The sequence below is a fragment of the Ursus arctos genome, unplaced genomic scaffold, assembly GCF_023065955.2.
Source record: "Ursus arctos isolate Adak ecotype North America unplaced genomic scaffold, UrsArc2.0 scaffold_19, whole genome shotgun sequence".
Classification (NCBI taxonomy): domain Eukaryota; kingdom Metazoa; phylum Chordata; class Mammalia; order Carnivora; family Ursidae; genus Ursus; species Ursus arctos.
The window spans coordinates 14,868,486-14,892,670 of NW_026622863.1; the positions used below are offsets into that span (position 1 = coordinate 14,868,486).

The 24,185-nt window shown below is 60.3% G+C and overlaps 1 protein-coding gene across 2 annotated transcripts; it reads left to right on the plus strand.

The window, feature by feature from the left end:
• Nucleotides 1-506: 506 nt before the first annotated feature.
• MMP15 (matrix metallopeptidase 15) lies at nucleotides 507-23,098 on the plus strand. Of its 2 annotated transcripts, none has more exons than XM_044382417.3 (10): nucleotides 507-1,007; nucleotides 13,649-13,797; nucleotides 14,486-14,614; nucleotides 15,908-16,215; nucleotides 16,575-16,736; nucleotides 17,733-17,986; nucleotides 18,356-18,494; nucleotides 19,661-19,811; nucleotides 19,899-20,014; nucleotides 21,145-23,098. In XM_044382417.3, exons 2-10 carry the CDS (start codon nucleotides 13,694-13,696, stop codon nucleotides 21,594-21,596), a joined length of 1,815 nt encoding a protein of 604 aa, XP_044238352.3. In that variant the 5' UTR covers nucleotides 507-1,007; nucleotides 13,649-13,693; the 3' UTR covers nucleotides 21,597-23,098. The 2 variants fall into 2 exon arrangements, with proteins under 2 accessions (XP_044238352.3, XP_026350653.3); XM_026494868.4 differs by lacking the exon at nucleotides 507-1,007 and adding an exon at nucleotides 1,562-2,297.
• The last annotated feature ends 1,087 nt before the right edge of the window (nucleotides 23,099-24,185 follow it).

The window sequence follows — 24,185 nt, forward strand, 5'->3', positions numbered from 1 at the left end:
ATGTTGTTCGGAGGGAAGAAAATTTCTTTTCTTCACTTGAGCAAGGGGGGAGACTGGCAAAGATTCTTTGCTTGACCAAACTTTAGTCAGGATCCCCTGAAACTTCCTAAGGAGGCCCTGCTGTGTACTTCCTTCTAGAATCCAGTTTAGCAAGAATCCTGCTAAATCAGTTTATCCAGAATTTCCCACCCTGAGATCTTATCACGCTAGGCATCCCTACTAGCCCCCCCAACAGGTGATATCTGATCTCCTTGGTCCACCTTAGGTCAGAACCCACCCTTCCCACCCCACCTCCCACCTCCATTCCACTTGCTTCTTGGCTGTAAATCACCCCTGTTCAGGTGCTATTTGGAATTGGGTCCAGTTCTATACTGGAATCTCTCTTCCCCTACTGCAACAGTGTTTTTTAATAAAATCTATCCTTGCCAGTTTAACTTCTGTTTTTCTTTCTCAGTGGTCTTTTTCTTTACCTCCAGGTCTCTGAACAGGCCATTTCCAAGCTCAGCTGGATTTCTGCCCATATCCGGGAGGTCAGTTGGGCTGGGCCACCCCAGGGTTTACTCTAGAGAAACCCGCCCTCAGGTAGGAAAGTTCCCATTCCCGGTGCTGGGAAGTGGCAGAGAGGAGGGAAGGTCTCCACCCTGCTGCTCTCCCCACCAGGTCATCACCTCATGACCCTGGAGCCAGTCTGTGGGGCCAGCACTGCCCTTGATCTGGAATCGTAGCCTCTGTGGACTTTAGACCAAGGCCCCTGGCCACCCCAGGCAGTCTGCGTCCCTGCAGGCGGATCTTAAGCTGCTCCCACGATAGGGTTAAATCTAGCACTTTCAGCTCCGCTCTGTGGAAGTTTTGCCCACTGGCCCATCACCTGGTGGAACCACATTGTTACATTTCACTTGCACAAAACAGTGTCCTCTGCTTGGACAGTTACAGTGTGGAGACAGCGGCATACCTAACCCTCAGCCACCGTTTGCCCCACATTCCAGATAAGGACCTGGAGGCGGCAGGTAAGTGACGAAAAGTGCAACTACCTCTGTCTGAAACCTGTGCCTTTGCCCACGCAAGCTGCCCAACCTCAGTGGGCGACTGAGGAGGGCCACTCAAGGACCAACGACACCCTGAGGCTTTTGAAAAGGCTCCTGGGGCCAACAAGCCGCTAGATTTTTATCTTTCTTTTCCCCTAAGACAGGACACTTGGGTCCCTCTTTCCTCAGCCCCCCTTCCTGCCTTCCGCTACCTTAGTATCCCTACACACCCGCCAGGTGGGAGAAAGAACAGTCTTTCTTCCTCCTTGCTCCCTCCCTCCCTAGGGGGTTGCTAGGAAGGGGGGGTGTCAAACTCGCTCTCCACAAGTAAGGAGGGGGTGACGGGGCGGGCTGGGAAGGATTCCCTCCTTCTGGGAAGAGTAAAAAGGCCGCCCGGTCGGACTCCACCGCCGGCACCTGCTACCGAGAAGCCCTCCCGCCGAGGTACCGCCCCTGGCCCCCGCCCGGGCCAGCGCTCGCAGAGAGCACTGGCCCTTTAAGAGGCGAGCAAGGGGAGGAGGGCTGGGAGCGCCCCGAGCTGCGCCGAACTCGCCGGGGACGTCGGGCGCCGGCTCCCTGGCTCGCTCACTCGCTCCGAGCGGCTCCCTGCGCCTCCTCCCGGGACTGCGCGGGGACCCGGGCCCGGGCGGGCGCGGGGCTAGCAGAGTCCCCGGGCGGGAGGCGCGCGCTCTGAGCAACACCCGGCCCCGGGCATGGACAGAGGGAGCTGGGCGCGCGGGGGACGCCGCGGGACCGGGCGGCCGGAGCGCTGAGCCAGACAAAGGCTCAGGAGTTGCGCTAGCTTTCGGGAGCCGGGCCCCGGGCGCCGAGGCTGCGGGACCCCGCAGCGGGCGGCTCCGGCCGGCCACCTCCCCCGCGGGCCGGCTCCGCGCGCCCGGACCTGCCCTGCCGGCTTCTCCTCGGGCGTGGGAATTTGCCGAGGGGACCTAAGCGGCTCCGACGGGGACAAGGACCGAGAGGTCTGCCGCGCGCCCCCCGGGCGGGGAGCCAGGGAGCGTCGCAAGTTTCCGAGCCGCGTGCGGGGCCCGGGCGCCCGCCAGCGGGCGAGCCCTGCGTGCACCGCGGCCGGCCGGGCTAGGCGCCGAGAACATGGGCAGCGACCGGAGCGCTCCCGGACGGCCGGGCTGGGCGGGCAGTGTTTTCGGCGGCCGGGAGGCGGCGGCGCGGCCGCGACTGCTGCCGCTGCTCCTGGTGCTTCTGGGCTTCCTGGGCCGCGGCGCGGCGGCGGAGGACGCAGAAGTCAACGCCGAGGTAAGGACCCCGCCCGGCCCCTCCGCTGCGGGCTAGGGGCTTGAGGGGTGGGCGGGAGGGAGCTACGCCCGCGGCCTGGGGCGAGGGGTGGAGGGCGCGGAGACGAGCTCCGGTCCGAGAGATAGGGGGCGGGGAAGAATGGGGCCAGGCTAGCTGCCCCTCCCCAGCTCGCCCTCTGCGGCGCACCTCATCCCAAATCCTGGAGGGTGTAGGACTAGCGCCCATTCTATCCTTGCGGCCGTGCCCTGGGCACTGATCCGCCCCAGCCCGGGTCCCGGGAGTCGCTTCTATTGCCCCCAGCACTCGCTCCCCTCCTTCCCTCTCCCCGCGCGGCTGATTCCTCGAGAGCCCTGCGGGCGCGCCGTGACGTTCTCTGCGAGTGGGGAGGGGGCTGCCCTGGGGGGCCCACGGGCGGAGCGGGCAGCGCTCCTGCCTCGGTAGCCTCTGGTCTGGGTGACGGCGAGCCGAGCGCGCGGCGGGCCGAGACGGGGGAAGGAATTCAAACCTCCGAGACAGTAGTCTCGGATCGCGGGGACGCTTTGGCGACTTCCTTGGGCTCTTGCGCGGAAGCCGCCCCACGGTCAGGTGGGTCCAAGAGAGACCCTGTCTCCCCACGGCACTTCCTTCCACTAGCGCCCCTACGCCGAGGCCTGGGTCGGAGAGGGCAGACTCCGAACGTGTTTTTATTAGGAGCCCTCCTGACGTCTCTCCGGAGCTCCGTCTCTGGATCGGTCCCGCGAGTGACCAGGCTCGGCCTCCTGGGCATACAGTGGGGTACAGCTAGCAGCCCCACCACCACACGCGGGCTCCACGGGGTCGCCCAGCGCAGTCCTCCCGAGCACGGACAGTGAGGGTACCAGCTCCGTTGCCCCAGCAAAAGCTGGGTCCGTTCTCTCCAGACTTCTAAAACCCGACTCCCTGCCCCAGACTAGGAGCAGGGTGGACTGGGCAGGAGTGAGGGGGTGGGAAGAGAGACGCGCCTCAGTGCAGACCCCGGTAGGCTCGGGCCTCGGTGCCCTTGGGTCGGCCTGGAGCTTCCCGCAGCCCGAGCTTCTATTTGCAGCCGGGCCAGTGCTCCCTCCCAGCCCCCCGGCGGCTTCCCCACCTCCCCCCGCAGCCTGGGAGATTTTTCCGATGGAAGCCTGCCCTTCCCCGCCCTACTTTAATAAAAGCATGGAGGAAGGGCAGGGAATTCCTCCCGGCTCAAGTTACACCTCCCAGCCAGTTCCCCACCTGCTCTGCGCTCCCTCCCTGGCCTGGCCAGGGAAAGCTGTGGGGAGCCAGGCCTTGGCTGGAGGTGGAGTGGGAGCCCAGCCCATGCCCAGTCCAGCTGCCCCCCCTTTCACAGAGTCAGTCAGGCAGGGGCTTATAGGGAGCTCCTGCTGATGGGGACTCCCATCCAGGTACTGGGTAGAGAGTGCCTGTTAGGCCCACCTGCTGCTCTGGAGTGGAGGACCCAATGATTCCAAGTCACAGACCCACCCTTGAGGAGTTTACAGTCTATTTAAGAATGGCATCTCCTGGAGCGCCTGGGTGGCTCAGTTGGTTAAGCGATGGCCTTGGGGCTCAGGTCATGATTCTGGAGTCCCAGCTGAGCAGGGAGTCTGCTTCTCCCTCTGACCCTCCCCCCTCTCATGTTCTCTCTCTTCTCTCTTTCTTTCTCTCTCAAATAAATAAATCTAAAAAAAAAGAAAGAAGGAGAGAAAGAAAGGCATCTCTGCACAGGAAGCAGTTATGGATCAAGCTGGAATTTGGTGGCCATGGTGGTGAATTGGCATTCTGAATGGCCGGGAGCTGGGGCGCTGGGACCTGTGGTTGGAGGGGCTTTACTCTCTTTCCTTTGCTTCTGCTCCTTCATCACCCCCTCCTCTCCCAGCTGAGGGAGTGCCCATAGCCCAGGGCCTGTACTGTCAGCCCTGAGTACCTGCAGATCAGGGCCCTAGCCTGTGGTGGCTCTGGCTAGAGATCTGTGACTGGCCTGCAGCCTGTCTCCTGGGGGGAAACCTGGGTTGGGCATTGTTGGAAGAGACTCTGGAAGGCAGAAGGACCGTTGATGTTGGAAGACAAGGTAGACAGAGGGCTAGAGACAGGTGGACTGTCCCAGCAACTACAGTTGGCTTTGGGGTACAGGTTGTTCTTTGGAGTCTGTCAAGTCTATCCAGATCTGGGCCTAAGAAGTCAAATGGCTTCAGCAACCAGCCCATTTGCCAGCAGGTCATGGGAGATGTGTCCCCAGGCCTGTGCTAGCTGAGGACCAGCATCAGAGACTCCTGGGCCTGGCCCTCACCCCAGAACCCCCATAGCTCCAGACTTCAAGTCGGGCCATGGCTGGGACCTTCTCCGAGCAGCCTGACAACTGAGTCAAGGCCAGCCTCTCTCGCTTCCCTCTCCCCCTCCCAGGACAGAAACCATAGGAGTTTGACCAGACTAGGAATCAGGAAGCCCTGTGGGTGGCATGTGCTAGGAGCCGGCTGCCACCTGCCATCTGCCAGGTCCCTGCCTGGAGTAGGCTGTCTTCCTTGGGGGAGCTGCCACTGAGCAACTCTGCCCTGTCCACTGGCTCCCCTGGATGTCCGTAGACCCACGTCCTGCTGGACTGAGGTGCCAGCGGCAGCTCCTGGACTCCCTGCCCTGAGAGTCCAGCCCCCACCTTCTTCTGCTCTCTGTCCTGCTGTTTCTGGCTGCAGCCCCTACTAGCCTGCTTAAGTGCCTTCCCTGTTCACCAGAGAATCTCTGGTGTCCCCCGCCCCCACATACCCCCTCCTTTTAGGCACAACTTCAGGCTCTTAGCCCCACCCCATGGAGGTGACTCAGCTGCCAGAGTTCACAGGTGTGGTACCAGGGCCACTAAAATGTGGACACACCCAGGTACACCGACGTAGAGACTCTCGCACATCTTCCTTGCCCTTAGGTGGTGGCTGAGCAGAATGAGCAAAAAAGGGGTGCGGGCCAACTTGAATTCTGATTTTGACCTTCAGATCTGACTGGCAGGCTGAAGCCGCAGGCTTCCAGTGTCCAGTCTCTGCTCCCACTGCTATGCTGGCCCCTGGGGGCCCCAAGGGTGCTCTCCTTTTGTACCCTTTCTTAAATGTGGAGCAGAAGGTGCAGAGGTTCCCTGTGTCCCCTGTCAAGGAAAAGGGGTTCATGCGAGGGCCTTGTCATCAGGAACCTGCAGAAGCTGCGTCTTCTCTCCTCCCTCCTGTCTCTGCTTTTCAGTCCTTTCTCTAACTACTCAACAGACCACTCCTCTCAGTCTCTTTCAAAACCCAGACAGAACTGGGCTGATCGGCACGGCTAGGGACCTGGCATCCCATTGGGCCCTGCCCTGCACGCTCAGTCCTCTGCCAGGTCCCAGTGCTGGGGCCGCCCCACGGTCCAGTCAGTCCACTGCCTCTGTGCACACAACAGCCCGGTGTGTGCTTGTCTGAACAGCGTAACTGGCTGACCCGCCCATTCTGACCCCTGGACGAAAATGCCTACCTTTGTCCCACCCCAAGGAGCAGAAGAAACGACCTAGAAACACACCCAGATCCCCCACAGGAGACTTTCTCCAGACCCCCAGTGCTCACGGCCTGTGCTGAGGCCAGCTCAATGGCAGCCTGGGACAGCCGTGCCCCTCTGAGCGCTGGGTTCTGGCCCCTTTGTGCCTCCCCTGCCCAGCTGGGATTTTGACGTCTGCCTGAGGCCAGCTGTGGGGGTTGCTGTGGTCGCCACTGCCCCCCACTTCTGATTATAGTTGGTGCTCTAGACTGAATTTGGCATACTCCCCCAAATTCATAGGTTGAAACCTGACTCCTGAGGCAATGGTATTAGGCGGGAGGCCTTTGAGAGGCGATTAGGTCATGAGAATGGAGCCCTCTTGAATGAGCTTGGTGCCCTTATAAAAGCAGCCCGAGAAAGCTCCCTTGCCCCTTCCACCATATGAGGGCACAGCAAGAGGTAGGCAGTCCACACCCCAGAAGAGAGCCCTCCCCAGAACCCGGGCATGCTGCCACCCTCATCTTGGACAGCCAGCCTCCAGAATGGTGAGCCATGCATGTTATAAGCTGCCCAGTTTGTGATATTTTTGTTATTGTGGCCCAGACAGACTAAGACATTAGACATCTTCCATATCATCCCAAGGTTGACGTGGCTTGCATAGCTGGCAACTCAGGCGGGGACCAAGCCCCATGGCCATCTCTGCTTTCGGAGATGTGGTCTCTGAGGCAGCAGAAGCAGAGGGGCCGGGAGCTGTCTGCTCGGATGCTGTCCCCCACACAGTGTCCTGGGAGGACCCCACAGATGAATGTGAGGACCTGGGGCCATGCACATAGGTGCACCCCCAGGTGCCTTCTAGTTGGAGGAGCCCCCATGAGTCAGGGCTCCCATGAGGCTGCTCCCCAGAAGGACACCAGTTCCAGGGATGCCTGGAGACTAGTGGCGGTGGACCGGGCCCTTTGGGGGAGAGAGCCCAGATGTTGCATCCCCAGGTAGGAACAGCTTAGGTATACAGGCTGGGCTTGGATCAGGGACGAGGAAGGGTGCCTCTTACCAGATCCCACTTCCCTCGTGGGAACAGCAGGAAATGAGCAAGAAGACCCAACTCAGTCTCTGACATGTGGACAGGCAGATGAGGACCTAGCACCCCCAGATGAGGATGCCGGCCATCATCCAGCCTGTAGAGATGTGTCCCATCCTACTGCCATCCGGTGGTCGAGCTGCCAGAGCCTGGAGGCCAGGGTATGGAGCAGCTTTCCAGGGCTGGCCCTTAGCCCTGAGAACTACCTTGCCCTCCCAGGACTGCCTGCCACCCCAGAGGGGTGAGAGCCCAGTTTCACATTGAGCATTTAGGAGCTTGGCACTAGGGACTTAGGAAGTGCTTGCAAAATGGTGGCCGAACACAGTGACAGCAGCAAGTGGCATTTGCTGTTGGGCAAGTCATGAAACCTCTCTGACCTGTTTCCCTGTCTACAGAATGAGAATCGTAATAGCATCTCCTGGATGGAGTTACTGGGAGATTCAGCGCGTTTATGTGTAAAATGCCGAACACCATGCCCGGCGGTCCTCACGTGGGGCCCAGTGAGGATGCGCTGTCATTGTTGAGCACCTTCAGCACGCTTGGTTATATCCTAGGCACCGCGCACGGGGGTTTTGTATGTTTCCCATTTGATCCTGGCGTTAACTCTGCAAGTGGAGGGGCTATCATGACCCCATTGTACAGAAGAGGAAACTGAGACTGGGGGATCAGAGAAGTTGTCCTAATTCCCCAGCCAAGAGGTGGCAGAGCTGGGATGAACCCCAGTTGGTCTGGCTTGGAGCTGAGCTCCCAGCCCACATGCTGGGCAAAAGGCTTCGAGGTGCCATTCTGTGAAGATCCAGGTGGAGAGGTTGTAGAGGTGGGGCCAGAGCTGCCCTCGGCCGTCCCCCCACCTATCCAGCCACCCAGGCTTTGCTCCATGAGCAGCCCTATCAACACTGATAACACCTACCAGAGAGTTTGCAGGTGAGGCCTCAAGGCCTGGCTCTCAGCCAGCCCCGAAACCACTAGCAAACAGGACACTTTCACCCCGCCCACTGGCCAAAGGACCGGTCTGTTTTTCCCTCCAGGTTAAGGATTGCAGGAGCAGGCCCAGAGGGGGCAGGGTAAAGGAACCCAGGAACTCAGGCAACCACCTCCTTCCAGCTTCCCTGGCTGGACATTCCCCACCCCTCCTACTCTCCCTGCTACCCAGAGCCCCTTCCTCAGCTGTAACTTTCACATAGTGAGGGGAGGGCAGCTTGAGCCCCAAATAAGCAAACGAGTTCTTCTGGAACTGCTAAAGTATGGACCGTGCTGCCTGGAAAGGTAAAAGATCCACCAAGGACAGGGGGCCTGGCTTGGTGACCCCTCTCCTCACTGGCCTTGGTCTGTGTCATCTGTGCTATCATCCCTGTGTGACAGGAAGGGAGTGATAATATTGACTCTGCTTTGCAAGGAAGGAACAGGGGGCGCAGAGAAGCTTAATTAGCCCCCTCCATCACCCTAAGGCCTGTTATGCGGACAAGCAGTCGGGACCGAGGGGCAGGTGTCCCTGGGAGGCAGATTTCTGCTCAGCCTGACAAGCAGCTTTCCAACAGTTATTGAAGCCCAAAGACAGAATGGGCTACCTTGATGGCAGTGGGCACCCCATCTCTGCAGGGGTGCAGGCTGGAAGAGCCCTGGGCCCAGCTATGGTCCACAGAAGCTTCAGTGAGGCAGCTGGATTTGACGGCCCCGAGGTCCTCTCCAGACTGAGGCTGGATGAGTCTAGGGCTGGGTTGGGTCACCTAGCTGGTGAATGGGCTTCTGGCTCAGACCCCCTGGAGAGGGTGGGCCCAGTGGGCACGGGGTGCATGCTCTGCGCCTGCAGGGGCTGTGGCTTCCCAGGACTACAAATCTCTTTCAGCACTGGCTCTGTGCCGGCCAAGACCGGGAGTGCAGAGCCAGGCCAGGCCTTGGCCTGCTCCCAAGAGCCCACAGACTGAGAGTAAGGGAGACGAGCACGATGAGGACCTCACACCATGGAAGGTCCGGGTCCGTCACCGGCAGCCCTGACAAGATGCCTTTTATGCCTGACTGGCAACTCTGCCAGGGTCTGCGTAGATTGCAGAAAGAGCTGGGGTGACAGCAGCAGAGCAGAGCCTTGCAGAGATCCTGCTTTATCGCACAGGGTCCGATAAGGCCGGGGTGGGGGGGCTGGTGGAGGGGCCCCAGCAATCTGAGGCCAGGGGAGCTGGCCAGAGGAGCTGGCTGCAGTGGCAGCAGGGGCGCTCCCCCTCCCCCACACCCCACAGCCGCTTAATGCACAATATCGATCCGCGGCTCCTTCTCAGACACACCCTCCCCGTGGGCCTGCCTTGGCATTGTCTCAGCAATTCTGGGGGGCAGCCTTGCTGACATGGCCCGGCGCCCAGATCCAGCCGAGAGGTAGGGTGTGGGGAGGATTAGATGCCCTCCCCCAGTACTGTGCTCTCCGGCCAAGAGGAGCTGGTGCTGCTTCACAAGCGGCCTGGGCCAGTAGCACTGCTTGTGGGTTCCAGTTCTAACCAGACAGCTGTGTGACTGTGGGGGGGCCATCGCCCTCTCTGAACCTCACTGTCTGTATAATGGGGATGGGGTACTTGTGAGCATAGAATGGGATGATGAGAGTAAACTGCCTGGCCCACCGCAGGGTTCTCAGCCTTCTGCTACTGTGTTTATGGCCTCTCCTAAGGGCCAGGGGGCCAGGAATCTCCCCTCAGACTCCTGATGGCCCCATGGTTCCTTACCTGGGGCTAGCCTCACCTGAAGCGTCTATACATAGTTTTTTTTAAAAAGATTTTATTTGAGAGAGAAAGCATGGGGGAGGGGCAGAGGGAGAGGGAGAACCAGACTCCCTACTGAGCAGGGAGCCCAAATGGGGCTTGATCCCAGGACCCTGAGCTCATGACCTGAGCGGAAGGCAGACACTTAACCTACTGAGCCATCCAGGCACCCCACATCTATACATACTTATGGGATGGGGTCTGGAGCTCAGGAAAGAATGGCTGGTAGAATCCGGGTGCGTGGGGTCTCTCTGCATGGTCCCTAGAGCTCTCTTCAGAACCTTCCCTGCCTCCCACTGGACAGTGGCTCTCATGGAGGAGCTCCCCCTATTTTGCAGCTTCCTGACCTGTCCGTGCCTCAGTTTCCCTACGTGAGAAACAAAGTTTCACCTGCTTAGCTTACCCCACCTACGAGACTCTAGGTAACAAGGAAGAAAAGAAGGCTACTTTCGTAAAGGACAGAGTTTACAGTCACCAGTAGGAGCAGCCCCTCCCCAACTTCAAGACTGGGAGGTTGATCATGACCTTGGGAGTCACGACCCCCTTTTGGCCCATGGCAGCAGAGCACGTCAGCAAGCTGGGACTTCAAGGGTGCAAGCAGCCCCGTCACACACCTGTGCACCCCAATCCCATGATCTTTTCCTTCTGCATCCTCACCTCCTGGGTTTGTCACACTCAGTGTGGCAGTAGGGTGGAGAGAAACATCCTCCCAGACACAGGGGACAGGAAAAGCCCACACAGCCCTACGGTTGGTGTAGACTGATGGGCACTTGGCAGTCAGCCCTGGGCACAAGTCTGCCAGAGTCAGGCAGGCTCCAGCAGCTTGTTCCCCCTATCCTCTGGGGCTCAGTTGCTCTGGGCCTAGACCAGTATCTGCTCCCCTCCCTCACGTGCCATTGCTCCCTGGCCTGGATCCTCATCCTGGCCAAGGGCATTGGTCACCAGGAGACTGAGGGCTCAAGGTTTGGCTGATGCTGAGTTGGAGGCGCCTGGCTTCCCTAAGACCCCAAGGGTGCTTGTCTGTGGGAAGGAGGGTCCGCGGGCACCCATGGGACCTTCCCGTCAGCCCCTGAGCTGCCCCCAGGAGTGAAGGGCCTCTCAGCCCCGTCGGCTCTGCTGGGCTCTGGAGCTCTTCACTGCAGACAGGCCCAGCTCCCCTCCCTTTCTCTCCCCAGGGCCCCAGCCTGAGCCTCCCCTGCCTGCCCTCCCGCTGTCACTGCAGACACCGCTAATCAGCCCCTTGGTGGCCTGTGATTGCGCTCCCTGAGATATTTTTACCTTATGCAAATAGGTGATGTAGAGGCGCCCTCCTCCGTCAGCAGGCAGCTCCACCTCCCCCCGCCTCACTGTCAGAGCTGGCCTAGTATCACCGCCCCGCCTTCTCTCTCTCCCAGCTTCTTTAGGAAACTGCCCATTACGGGCACTGGACTTCCCACCCTGCCCTTCCACGCGCACAGAGCCTCAGGAGAGGTTTCCCGTGCTTGGGAAGAACAGGGAAGGAGCCCTGGGCCAGAGGGATGGGGGCGGGGGGGGGTAGTGCAGGGCACTCCTGCCTCCCCTTGCTGCTGAGGCTGCCAGGCATTCAGGCCCTGTTGGAGCCTGGACCCTTCTTCCACTCTCTCAGGAGAGGCAAAAGGCTGCGGTTCCAGGGACAACCAGACAGGCCTCCGTCATTAATGATACATTTATTGAGCACCCTTCCCTACCTGGCACATTGCCACCCAGTGGTGTGGCCTCCCCATCGAATCCTCAGGGAAACCCATGTATGAGGCCGGTCCGGGTCCAGCCCGCCCTGTAAGTGGGATTTTACCTCTGCAAGCTCCTCCTCCCCGGTGCCTCCTGGGGGTCAGTGCCCCGGGCCGGTGGCCTGTTGACCCCTCCCAGCGCCTCCAGCTCTGCTGCTCCAGCCACCGTGGCCTGCTGTCCCAGGGGAAGGGAGCTGCTCCGTGACAGAAAGGCCCCTCTGAATGGCCGGGGCTCTGTGGTCGTCTCCTGCCTCCTTTGCCATCTGACGTGGTTTTCCTTAAATGCGGCCTTGATGAGTAGACGTTTGATTTTTTTTTTTAAACAGCACTAACTTGTAGCCTCTTTATGTACCTGGAAATGTCCCTTTGAATAAATAAAAACTTGGTGGTCTTGTCTTCTGAAAAACAAAACAACAACAAAAAAACAATTGAGTCTGATGATGCCTAAAGCACAGGAGGCACGCGGCCACAGCTCGCAAGTGGCCGGGCCAGAATCTGTCCCCAGCCCTGTCACCGGAGCTGATGGCTGTTTCCCAGCTCCCTGTCTCTGCCTGCTCGTTTGGTGGCTGTTTCCCAGGGCCCGGGAGGCCTGGAAGCTGCGGCCAGGCATCCGTCCATGTCACCCTCTTTGGCTGAACAGCCCCTCCCTCCAGCGGCCACCTGGGCACCGCTGAGCCGGCTGTGTGGGCCGCCCAGCCATGCCGGGGGCTGGCGATGGCATTGAGGGGGCAAATCTTTGGGGAGTTGGTTGTGATGCTGGTGGCAGACAGACATGGGCGTGGCCCTGGCCAGCTGACACAGGGCTGTTGGTCAATGGCAACCACCATACCTGGCCATCATCCTGCCTTATGGGACTTTGATGTGCAGCCTTAACCTTCCAGAGCCTCCCAGAGAGCAGGCCTCAGGTGCCCTCACTCTGGGAGCCCTGGAGAGCCAGGGCGGGCCAGGAAAGGTACAAAACACACTTCCATGCAGCCAGAGCCCATAGCAGTCCATGGCCTCTGTGCTCACCAGCAGCCTCTCTTGGCAGTCACCGTGCTGTCACGGCACAATTCAGCTTGGCTCATCGGGGATCCCATCCTCCATTTGTGACTGTGACAGCCATGTCTGCTCACAAACCTGCAGGCGTGAGTCCCTCCCTCTGTGGGAACGCCTGGTCTCCCCAGGGAGCCTGGAAGCCCCTGGAAGGAAGCACACCTGTCCCGGGGCCCTCCGTAGCCTCCAGCTCGCACGGTGTCTAGCACAGAGAGGGCACCACAGACACACTTGGCAGGAGGGGAGTGGGTGACTGGATGGACAGATGGAGAAGACTCGCCCAGCAAGCTCTGGAAGGGGACAGGCACCCCCGTTGTGTGCCAGCTGCTTTTCCCAGGGCTGCCCCATTGTTCCCTGAGAAAACTCAGGCCCGGTGAGAACAAAGCATTTGTGGCAAAGCAGGGACTGAACTTCAGGCCTCCTGTCCCACCCTACTGGGCCCGGGTGGGCTGCCCAAATCCCTCCGCTCTTCCTCCAGGAGGCTTACGATGTGCAGTGGAGCAGCACCAAGGGGCTGGTTTTCCTCCTTGGTGAGAACCCCTCAGGGTCCCCAGCGGTCTGCCAGGAGTGGTAGGGGGTCTACCCTGGAGCAGCCAGTACGATGATAAAGACAGCTACTGTGGACTGTGCTCATGGACAGTCTCCATCCTAATGGGGAAGACAACAAACACCGAAGTGAAATAGGTGTTAGATGACGAGTTCAGGGAAGGACAAGAGGGGAGGCAGGGTGCGCAGGTGGGGGTCGTCTTTTAACATTGTATTGTCAGAGAACACCCCTCCAGTAAGGTGAGGTGAAAGCAGAGACTGAGGGAAGTGGGGGGTGGGAGCCATAGAGATAGGTCTGAGAGAGAGTGTGCTTGGGCAGCAGGAACAGTAAGTGCAAAGGCCCAGAGGCAGGAGTGTGACCGGCTGGGGGTGGGTGGGAGGAGTGAGGGCTGAGGCAGGGGCAGGTAGTGAGGGCCTGGCAGCTCCTGTAAGACAGCTTTTCCTCTGAGCTGGGACGTTTTTGGAGGATTCTGAGCAGAAGTGGAAGATTGACCAGACCTGACTTGTAAAGGCCTTTTGTTCTGGCTCTTGTGTGAGAACAGACCGTAGGAGGTGGAAGCCGAGAGAGCAGTACAGACGCTCACACGGCCACTGCAGCAGGAGGGGGTGGCGGCCCCGACAGGGCGATGGTGGCCATCGCGGGCAGTGGTGGGATGCAGGCTGCGTGTGTTCAGAGGTAGCAGTGCCAGACATGCTGACCCAGGGGCGGCCTCTCCTTTGCAGAACTGGCTGAGGCTCTACGGCTACCTGCCGCAGCCGAGCCGCCACATGTCCACCATGCGCTCCGCGCAGATCCTGGCCTCGGCCCTGGCTGAGATGCAGCGCTTCTATGGGATTCCCGTCACGGGCGTGCTTGACGAAGAAACCAAGGCGTGAGTCCCTCCGTCGGGCCCTTCCCAGACCCCACTGGCACCTGCCCTCCTTCTGGCCTGCTCTGACAGGGGTTTGGCAGGTGGAGTTTCCAGAATAGAGTAGCCTAGATAAGAAATGGCAAATGGTCTGGTCTTCCCTGCTAGCTCTGATTGGCTGGGAGTGGCTGCCAGAAGCTTAAGGTCGAGAAAGCTCCGGAGACGAATCTGGCTGGGCACAAGGAGCATGGGAGTGATTAGTGATGTCTGCCACAGGCACGGGGATGGGGAGAAGTAGCACGCGGGGCCCTGGCTGGGACATCCTCGCTAGGCCTCAGCTCTGCGCTGAATCTGACAGAGGTGATGGGACCCAAAGTCACATCCTTGAGCATGCACTGAGCATAACATAACATGGACAGAGGGCCTCAGGAGTAACTCTCCCATTCCTGGGTGATACCGGTGAAAGGGGGCTCACTTTTGTGGAGCCCATGCTGGGCACTTGGTCTTCCAGCCTGAGGTCAACATGTCTGTTTTTCTGATGAGGAAACTGAAGTTCAGAGAGTCTCCCACCCCCACTGCACCCATACAGAGGACAGCTGGAGGCCAAAGGCAAAAGGGTGGAAGAAGGTGGACTGCCTGGAAGAGGCAGGGCCAAAGTGGGCAGGCATAGGGAGGAAGCCTCTGGGCTTACCCCTCTGTGCCGGTGACCCAGGTGGATGAAGCGACCCCGCTGCGGGGTGCCGGACCAGTTTGGGGTGCACGTGAAAGCCAACCTGCGACGGCGGCGGAAACGCTATGCCCTCACGGGGAGGAAGTGGACCAACCACCACCTGACCTTCAGGTAGGGACTGTGGCTCTCCAGGGCAGCAGCCCTCCCACAGTGTCGGCCAGAGACTGCCCGCTTCTCTCCCTACTCAGGCTGAGTCCTCAGGCTTCCCAGTGGGCTTGTCTGGAAGGCTTCCTTTCCCAGAAGCCCACCCCAGGGCGCCCAGCATAGACCATCCGACCCACTCCCACGCTGACAAGATCAGCCCTGCATTCTAGGCAGTCTTCCCCCGGCGAAGGTCAGGACCCTTGGAGCTGCTTCCGCTCTGTCCTCCTTCCCTCCCGGTTCCCCACCCCACCCGCCAGCGGCTGGGGGATGGCTGCACAGCTGGGGGCCTCCGCAGCGCCTGGCACACAGAGCTTCAGGCACCTAAGGGATAGGGAGGGTAGCAAGGTGTTGGAATCCAGGCATCTGTCAAGTGGGCAGGCAGCAAGTCGCCTGCAAAAACCCTGGTCCAGGCACCCTCCTCCTTTGGCGAGGAACCCCCCCCCCCCGCCAAGCCCTGAGCCACGTGGTAGTCCCCAAGGGCTCCCCTTCCTGTTTTAGTCCAGCCATGGCCCCACCCTCAGCTCTGTCTCCCAAGGAAGAGCGGCTCCTGCGGCCACTTAGACCCCAGGCCCCCAGAGCGAAGTCATGGCCCAGCCAGCTTTTAATGGAGGAGATCTGTCCAGCACACAGAAGCTTAGTCTGATTTATGTGGGCAATACCAGGCCTCCTCCTGCCTTTATCACATGAAGACTCAGGGCCCGTGTTCTCCATGAGCTTATTCATGTTCTCCTCCCAGCTCCTCAGGATGAGAGCACGACTGTCCTTTTCCCATTTTACAGATGCAGAAAACTAAAATACAGAAAGACGAAGTCGCTTGCCCAAGGTCATGTAGATCATGTCAGAGCCTGGCCTTGAACTCAGGACAGACTGACCCTGCAGTCCAATAACCAGAACTGCTTGGCCCATGTTTCCTAAACCTCAGCCATTTGTCTCCAAACCCTCTAGTTCTTTCTCTTAGCTACACGGCACCTGTTCTTTTATTTGCTTCATGGTTTTCTTATTTAAGCTAACTGGGCACCGTGCAACCTTATTTAGTGATATCCTCGTGAACTCCCAGGTTTGACGTGTTAGTTCTCTTTTTCAAACTCACATCAGAGTAAATGAATGGTTGGTATTGACGGGCACTGTCTGTGAACCAGCTCAGATCTTAGCGTGTCTCTTGGGACCACGTGTCTTCACCCCCATCCAGTGGGTGCTAGCAGTGGGCGGTGGAACCCAGTAGGCCCTGGGTTTACTCCCTGTCTCCCTGCCCACCCGCAGCATCCAGAACTACACAGAGAAGCTGGGATGGTACCACTCGCTGGAGGCAGTGCGAAGGGCCTTCCGTGTGTGGGAGCAGGCCACGCCCCTGGTCTTCCAGGAGGTGCCCTATGAGGACATCCGGTTGAGGCGGCAGAAGGAGGCCGACATCATGGTACTCTTTGCCTCTGGTTTCCATGGCGACAGCTCACCATTTGATGGCACAGGGGGCTTTCTGGCCCATGCCTATTTCCCTGGCCCTGGTCTGGGCGGGGATACCCATTTCGATGCAGATGAGCCCTGGACCTTCTCCAGCACAGACCTGCATGGTGAGGACACCTGGCCAGGGCAGGGCAGGGGAGGCAGAGCCGGTGGTGGGCATCGCCCTCTGAGCCGGTTCAGTAGCTACGCGGTTGGGAGGGGAGAGTTTCCCCTGCACATTTCTCTGGAGCACTGACCCTCCATCTCAGTCTTTTGTCCCGTGATCTCCAAAGGGTGATAGGGAAGGGAAGGGATCATCATACCCATTTCCCAGGTAGGGAAGCTTGAGGCACAGCAGTCAGAGCAGCTCAGCCTCTTCTAAGATTGGCAGAAGGGCCAGCTCTCTGATAGCCTCAGCCCACAGGGCCTTGGGGGTCCAGAGCCTGGGCCAGGCCAGAGCTGACTGTGCCACCCGCCCCCACTGCAGGGAACAGCCTTTTCCTGGTGGCAGTGCATGAGCTGGGCCACGCCTTAGGGCTGGAGCACTCTAGCAACCCCAGCGCCATCATGGCGCCATTCTACCAGTGGATGGACACGGACACCTTCCAGCTGCCCGAGGACGACCTCCGGGGCATCCAGCAGCTGTACGGTGAGCAGGCAGCATGGGTACGGCCGGGAAGCTCTGCACGCCGGCTCTCAACTCCCAGCCCAACGAGGCATAGGTACCAGTTTTGTAGATGAGGAAACGGGCCCAGAGAGGATTAGTGACTTGTCCACATCACTGAGTAACTGATGGTGCTAGAAATCACACCCAGGGTTGGCTGACTCCAGGGCCTGGCCCTTGCCCGGGGCCCTCATGGTGGCTCCAGGCTGGGGTCCCCAAAGCCCCCCAGTGACCCCTCCTTTCCTCCTCAGGGTCAGTGGTATTCTTATTAAACTAGGCATGCCCCTGGGGTCCCAGACCCCGTTCTTCCCACTCTCGCTCCCAACCCAAGCCTGTCCCAGCCTCTCCAGTGAGTGTTGTTGGCTTATCACTGCCCGGTGGCTTTGAGGCAGGTGGTGCCCCCTCCACCCAGGCCCCACCCGAGAAGGTCTCCAGTGGTAAGGTCTCCTGAGGACCAGTTCTGTGGGTCAGGGCCTGTGCTCAGTGCCCCACTGAGCCCCTTGTTAGAGCTGGCGGTACCTGCCCTGCTGGACACATGACAGACATTCCCTTACTGTATCCCCGGCAACCTGGCAATGAGATGGGCCCTCGGCAGTGGTCCCAGAGCCACGTTCTTTCCTCTGCATGTGCCCACTACTTCCTGGTACACTGAAGCAGGCTAGTGTCCTGAGGGGAATGTCCCCAAGGGAACGTGGAGGCAGGAGCAGACTCAGGGGCACAGTGACCCACGTCCAGTGTGGGGAGGTCGAGGAGGGGGCTGTATGGAGGAGGATGGAGGTCCTGAGGATGATGGCCCACGTGGGGGAAGGGTCTGCTAGGGACAGACGGGGACTTGCACCTGGTTAGGCCTACCACCGAGGCACATGACCCTCCAGGCTGGGGGCCCCAGGGTCCCCCGGTTCTGAGTAGGAGAACCTGGCATCCTGGCTGGGTTCTGGGGCTATCTGCTGACTTCCCACTCCCCCCCACCCCACTCTGCAGGCACCCCGGATGGCCAGCCACAGCCCACCCGGCCTCTCCCTACTGTGACTCCCCGGCGACCGGGCCGGCCAGACCATCGGCCCCCCAGGCCCCCCCAGCCACCACCCCCAGGTGGGAAGCCAGAGCGGCCCCCAAAGCCAGGCCCCCCAGCCCAGCCCCGAGCCACGGAACGGCCTGACCAGTACGGCCCCAACATCTGCGACGGGGACTTTGACACAGTAGCCATGCTGCGTGGGGAGATGTTCGTGTTCAAGGTCTGGCCCCCACCCATGCCTCCCCTAGCCCCTTGGCCCCGTCTCAGAGCAGGAGAGCAAGCCCCACATCCCACTCCTGGACCCTTTCCCCACCTGGTTGCCCAGGCATCCCCGGCCCTCCCTCACTGAGCAGCTTCTGGGGAGCCATCAGACCCTAGACCAAGAAGAAACCAGCCTGAGGGACAACGGGCTTGGCCAGGGTGACACAGACGTGCAGGGGCCTATGCCCCGCCCAGGGCTCCCTCCCCGGGCCACCCTGGGCTTCTGAGCTACCCCTCCGATCTCCCTGACCTGGGAAGGGGTGGATCGAAGAGGGGCCTTTCCCAGGATGAGGCCTACCCTGCCCACTCACACCCACACCCTCCCCAGGGCCGCTGGTTCTGGCGGGTTCGGCACAACCGTGTCCTGGACAACTATCCCATGCCCATCGGGCACTTCTGGCGTGGTCTGCCCAGTGACATCAGTGCTGCCTACGAGCGCCAAGATGGACGTTTTGTCTTTTTTAAAGGTAAGTAGGGGTAGGTGGGAGGCCTGGGAAGCCTTCCTGCCCTATCCTCTGATCTGGCCTCTGACCCAGCGGGCCTGAGGGAGGAGAGCAAAGGGCTACATTGCATGTAGTATCCTATTGCCCACTGTGGGGGGAGACGAGTCAAGGCAGGGGTGCGGGATGTAGACAGAAACCAGGAGACACCCGAGCCCCTGGGGGCCAGAGGCTGCTCTGATTGGAGGCCACTGTCCGTCCTCTGCAGCACAGGGGCTCCGCATTGGTTCCCTCCTTCCTTGCCTCTTGTGCCTCCGGCAGCCCCTCCTCATAAGAACAGATCTCCCGAGCCCACTCGGGCAGGATTTCTGGGGTTGGCCTGCAGGGACAATGAAGCTCCCTACCACCAGGCCTCCCTCTGGGTTCTGCCCCCCTGGGGAGGGCCTCAAGGGCAGTACCCCGTGACAGATCAACCGTATCCCCAGCCCCCCGCTGGCCTGAACCCAGCGAAAAGCCCCCCCCCCCGCCCCGGGCCCAGAGACCAGGCAGGGCTCCGCCTCTTTCCTCTCTATGTACAAGAACTGTAAAAACCAAGGGGCACCTGGGTGGCTCAGTCGTTAAGCCTCTGCCTTCGGCTCAGGGCGTGATCCCAGAGTCCTGGGATTGAGCCCCACATCAGGCTCCTCTGTTGGGAGCCTGCTTCTTTCTCTCCCACTCCCCGTGACTGTGTTCCCTCTCTCGCTGGCTGTCTCTCTGTCAAATAAATAAAATCTTAAAAAAAAAAAAAAAAAAAAAGAACTGTGTTTGGGGGTGGGGTGGATGTTTACGTGGGAATGCAGGCCATATATAGTGTGCCTGCGTGGTATATATGTAAGTGTGAGTGAGTGACTTGTACATGTGTCAGTGAGTATGTCGCAGGTGCCCATGAGTGCCAAGTGTGTATGACATGCAAGTGAGTTGTGTTGTGTGTTGTCTTGGGTGTGTATAGGGGTCAGTGCCTGTCCTGCGTGCAAGGGTATGTATGATTCTGTGTATGTGTGGTGAGAGAGAATGTGTGTGTGTGTGTGTGTGTGTGTGATGAGTGTGGCCGTGGGTGTGAACAGATTTGTGGGCCCAAGGTCAGATTCCCTGTACCCCCCCTATGTACCCCTCCCAGCCCCAGGCCCATCCTCATCCACCTCCCACTCCTACAGGTGACCGCTACTGGCTCTTCCGAGAAGCGAACCTGGAGCCCGGCTACCCTCAGCCACTGACCAGCTATGGCCTGGGCATCCCCTACGACCGCATCGACACAGCCATCTGGTGGGAACCCACAGGCCACACCTTCTTCTTCCAAGAGGACAGGTGAGCAACCCCTTCCCCAAAGGGAGAATGCTCCAGTCCAACCTCTCCTACCCAGAGAGAACCCACAGCCCAGTGCTTCTGTCACAGGTACTGGCGTTTCAATGAGGAGACACAGCGTGGAGACCCCGGCTACCCCAAGCCCATCAGTGTCTGGCAAGGGATCCCTACCTCCCCCAAAGGGGCCTTCCTGAGCAACGATGCAGGTACCCGGGCCAACCCCCTGCAGTCTGCCTAGCACTCACCAACCCCCCCCCCCTGGATTCACCAGGATTGCGATGGCAGGTATGGGGGACACCGCTGTGTCAGGCCCTGGGCTGGGGGCTTCCAGAGCATGACTCTCCGATCCTTCCTGCATTGTCTCCATCCTCTTTTTACAGACAAACTAAATCAGAGAGTTTGAGTAAAGGGCCCCAAGTCCCATCGCAAGGGAGTTGGGGAGTCGAGTCCAGCCCAGGTCTGCCTGTGTCCAGAGCTGGCACTTGGGACGGCCTTGCTCCCTGCAGAGTCCAGCTAGGCCTGGGCAGCCCAGAGGGAGCCTGAAGCCCGAGGGCGGTGAGCTTGGCCCAGGGCGATGGGGGGCAAGGGTCCTCCCAGTGTGCCCACTTTCCCGCCTGGAAAGGAAGCTTGACCTCTGTCACTATAACTGGGCAACAGGGAGCTGTGGCTTTTATTTCTCCAGTGGGGTCTCTGGCGACCTTAAGAAAAACCATTAGTCTTGGTTCTCAGGTTCTGGGTCTTTGGGCTCAAGGTAGACCCTGCTGGCTTTGCCGGGGCTTAGGCAGTCACGTGCATCTCTGTATGTCTGTGTATGATGGCATCACTCTGATCTCAGTGTGTCCAGCAGAGTAAAGACTCACCCATAGTTCAGACTTGACCCTTCCTGGGGCTGATGGGACGTGGGCAAGGTGCCCAAGGCCGCAGAGGCTGTCCAAGGCAGCGTTGGGCTCTGTTCCAGCCCAAGCTGCAGGGTAGCTGTGCGGCCTTGAGTAAAACACCGGCCTCTCTGGTGTGGGGTGGAGCCAATCCTGGGACAGGGTAGCAGGGCCCCCTGAGTGTCACCGCGGGCCCAGCGGGCTGCAAGACCCTTCCGTGCACCGTCCCAGTCAATGGCAGCCCAGCCAGGAAGCGCTGGAAGCATAGTCAGGCCCTTGACCCCAACCCGCCCCTCTTTGAGCCCGGTCTGGCTCCTGTATGTTGAGAGAGGGCCGATTTGAAAGTGCTCAGGCCAGCAGGTGAGAAGGGGGGTATTTTAACGCCGGGCGCCTTCAGCATGTCCTGGTCTTCTTTGAGGGTCTGCGGCCTGACAGCACGCATCCCTGCTTGCCCTCCGCAGCCTACACGTACTTCTACAAGGGCACCAAGTACTGGAAGTTTGACAATGACCGCCTGCGGATGGAGCCAGGCTACCCCAAATCCATCCTGCGGGACTTCATGGGCTGCCAAGAGCACGTGGACACGGGACCCCGATGGCCCGATGTGGCCCGTCCGCCCTTCAACCCTGACGGGGATGCAGAGCCCGGGGCGGGCGGGGACAGCGAGGAGGGCGAGGAGGGCCGAGAGGCCGGCGGGGGCGGCGGCGAGGGGACAGACGAGGACGGGGGCAGCCGCGTGGTGGTGCAGCTGGAGGAGGTCGCGCGGACGGGGAACATGGTGCTGGTGCTGGTGCCGCCGCTGCTGCTGCTGCTCTGCGTGCTGGGCCTCACCTACGCCCTGGTGCAGATGCAGCGCAAGGGCGCGCCCCGCGTGCTGCTCTACTGCAAGCGCTCCCTGCAGGAGTGGGTCTGACCCGCCGCCGCTCTCCTGCTCCTCTCGGTGCTACGGGCGCCGGGGCTGGCGGGGCCTGTGTTCTCAGACGGCTCCTGGGGGCGCCCGGCCAGAGCCTCCCGGGGCTCCCTCAGCCCCTGGGTGGGGGCCCCTCCGGGCCCTCTGACATCCCTGCCAGCCCTGCCCCATTGTTTATTTATGCCCAGGTTTGGGTGGTTGTTTTTTTTTTTTGCACACTAATTGAGTATTTGTTTCTACTTTGCGACCAGGAGCAGCGGTCCCTCAGCAGGGGTTAGAGCTTTCTAAATGTAGTTCTGCTCCGGACAGGGAGTGAGCCCCCCGCCCAACAACACCTCCGGCTTGGCCACAGCCAGAGGAGCAGAGGGTCAGAAGGCCCAGCTGGAAAGTGGCTAAAGGGTTTCTGAGGCTCCTTCCCGCTCCGGGCCCTCCTCAGCCTGAGCTGGCTTTGGAGACTGGTGGGGCCTGACTGGTCTCCACCCACCTGGATCTCTGCCTTGGGAAGAGCTTTCACCCAGGGGCAGCCCCAGGCCACAGGGGACAGAAGGGTGAGGTGGCCTACTGGCCATGAGTCATGTGGAGTTTTGATTCCTTCCCCACCCACCCCTCTCAACCCCTTACCCAGCTTCTCATGCCTAAGACGCCTACTCTGGCCCTGGCCAGCCGAGCGGCCCATAGTCCCCAGCTCCCACATACCCCTTGAGCCCACACCTCCTCCCCTCTCTGCAGAAGAGGCCCTGGGCCTGCCTTACCAAGGACCAAAGGGGGTCTGCCAAGGCCCCTCCACCTAGGGGCCTCACCCCCCAGGCTGGGCTTCCAGCCCCCGTCCACCCCTCTCTGAGCTATGACCACCCTGGGCTCCTTCCCTGGGCTTCCTCCCACTCTCCCTCACCCACACCACCATCCTCAGGGGTCTCGGAACCCCACCAACCTCAGGCACCAGCTGCCTGGCTCCTAGCTGTCCCAGGAAGACAGGGTGCTGCTGGGTGCCCACAGCCCACCATGCACCAGGCTTGCGGGTTCCTCCCCTCTAGCTCCCTGTCCACCAGGGCTCTGGGAAGAGGGACACTGGTGGAGAGAGGCCAGCAGCTCATCCCCTCATGCAGACTTGTGGGATGCGGCTGTGGAGCCCCCAAAGGAGCCACTGTGGTCTGGAGACTCCCCTTCTCCTTGGCTCAGCCCCAAGGGCCGGGATGCCTCCTCCTTCTTTTCCTTCCCAAAGTAAGCAGGAGGCAAGGCTGCTGTGGAAATGGTACTGTACAGCCGGCTCCTTCCCCTCTGCTTCCCCTCAGCCCTGAGCAAGTGGGTTCGCCACCCAGACCCCTGAGACCCTTGGAGGGAGAGGCATCCCATGGGCTGGCCTGGAGCAGGCTCCGGCGGCTTGCTCCCCGCTCCGTCCTCAGACCCGGAGAGCCAGCCAAGGGATGAGGGGTGGAGGGCAGTGTCCACCCCCATACAGTTCTTTCTGTAAATACTCTGCACTGATTAAATTGTACAGCCGGCAAGTGTGGCCTCCTTTGTCAGGGGCCCTGGGCTGGAGCCTAAGGCTGGAGGGGCTGCGGGGGACAGGAGTGAGTCCACGCTGCTATTAGGGCACTTGCCCTCCATGCTGAAGAGACCTTATTCCCAGTTCTACAGGGTTCCTTCCCAGTGGCCCTGGGAGGGGCAGAGCTCAGAGGAAGAGTGAGGGGTGACTGCCCTCCACAGACCAGAGGCAAGTGGGGCAGGAGACCAGGGTTGGCCCTGCTGAGGTGAGGCAGAGAAAACGCAGAATTTACTGGACATTCATGCACAGTGAGAAAGGGCATCCCAGCTTCCCACACGCAGTACATGTCTAGGAGGGGTGGGAACACCAGGCCAGGCCGGCCAGCCCTCCTTCCACTCACCCAGACTGGGTTCTGGGTGGCCTGAAGACCCAGCTTGGAGGCAAGAGACTAGAAGTGGTACCACTTTGGATTTGGAGAGGTCCCCTTGGCACATGCTCTGCTGGGGGGAGGGGGCACCCAAGATCGGCCTTGTCATCTTTGAAGAAGCAGGAAATCTCACCCTGGGCAGCCTGCAGATGAGGCCCAGGAGAGCAGGAGACTGAAGCTTTACTGCCCCTGGGGTCTGGGCACGGCTGGCAAGCCTTGGACCCCACATGCATCCTCTCGGCCAAGCTATTGGGCACTGGCCTGCACCCCCAGAAATGCAATGGTCAGCTGTAGTGGGGTTCCACCCCAACCATGGAGCAGGCCAGGCCTCTACAATAGCTGGGGCAGGGTCCTTCAACCTGTTCCAGGCCCCACCCTCCCCTCAACTGCACACCTCCTCCCCAGCCCCCTTGATCCCACCCTTTCCTCTCTTTGTGTTGAAAACTGGCTGAGGAGAGTAGGAAATGCTGGCGCTCAGAAGCCCCAAAGGCCTCTCAGGCTCAGCTAGGAAATGGCCCGTGAGCCCCCCCACACACAGGGGCCTTGGCGGGCAGCATGGGGGTCCGGGGCAGACACCATCTTGTCAGCTTTCTTGTGGCAGAAGCCACAGGGCCACACCCAGGTCTGCCTTCTGCCTGAAGCCTTAGGGTCGCCCAGAAGCCCAGAGGTCACCAGGCAA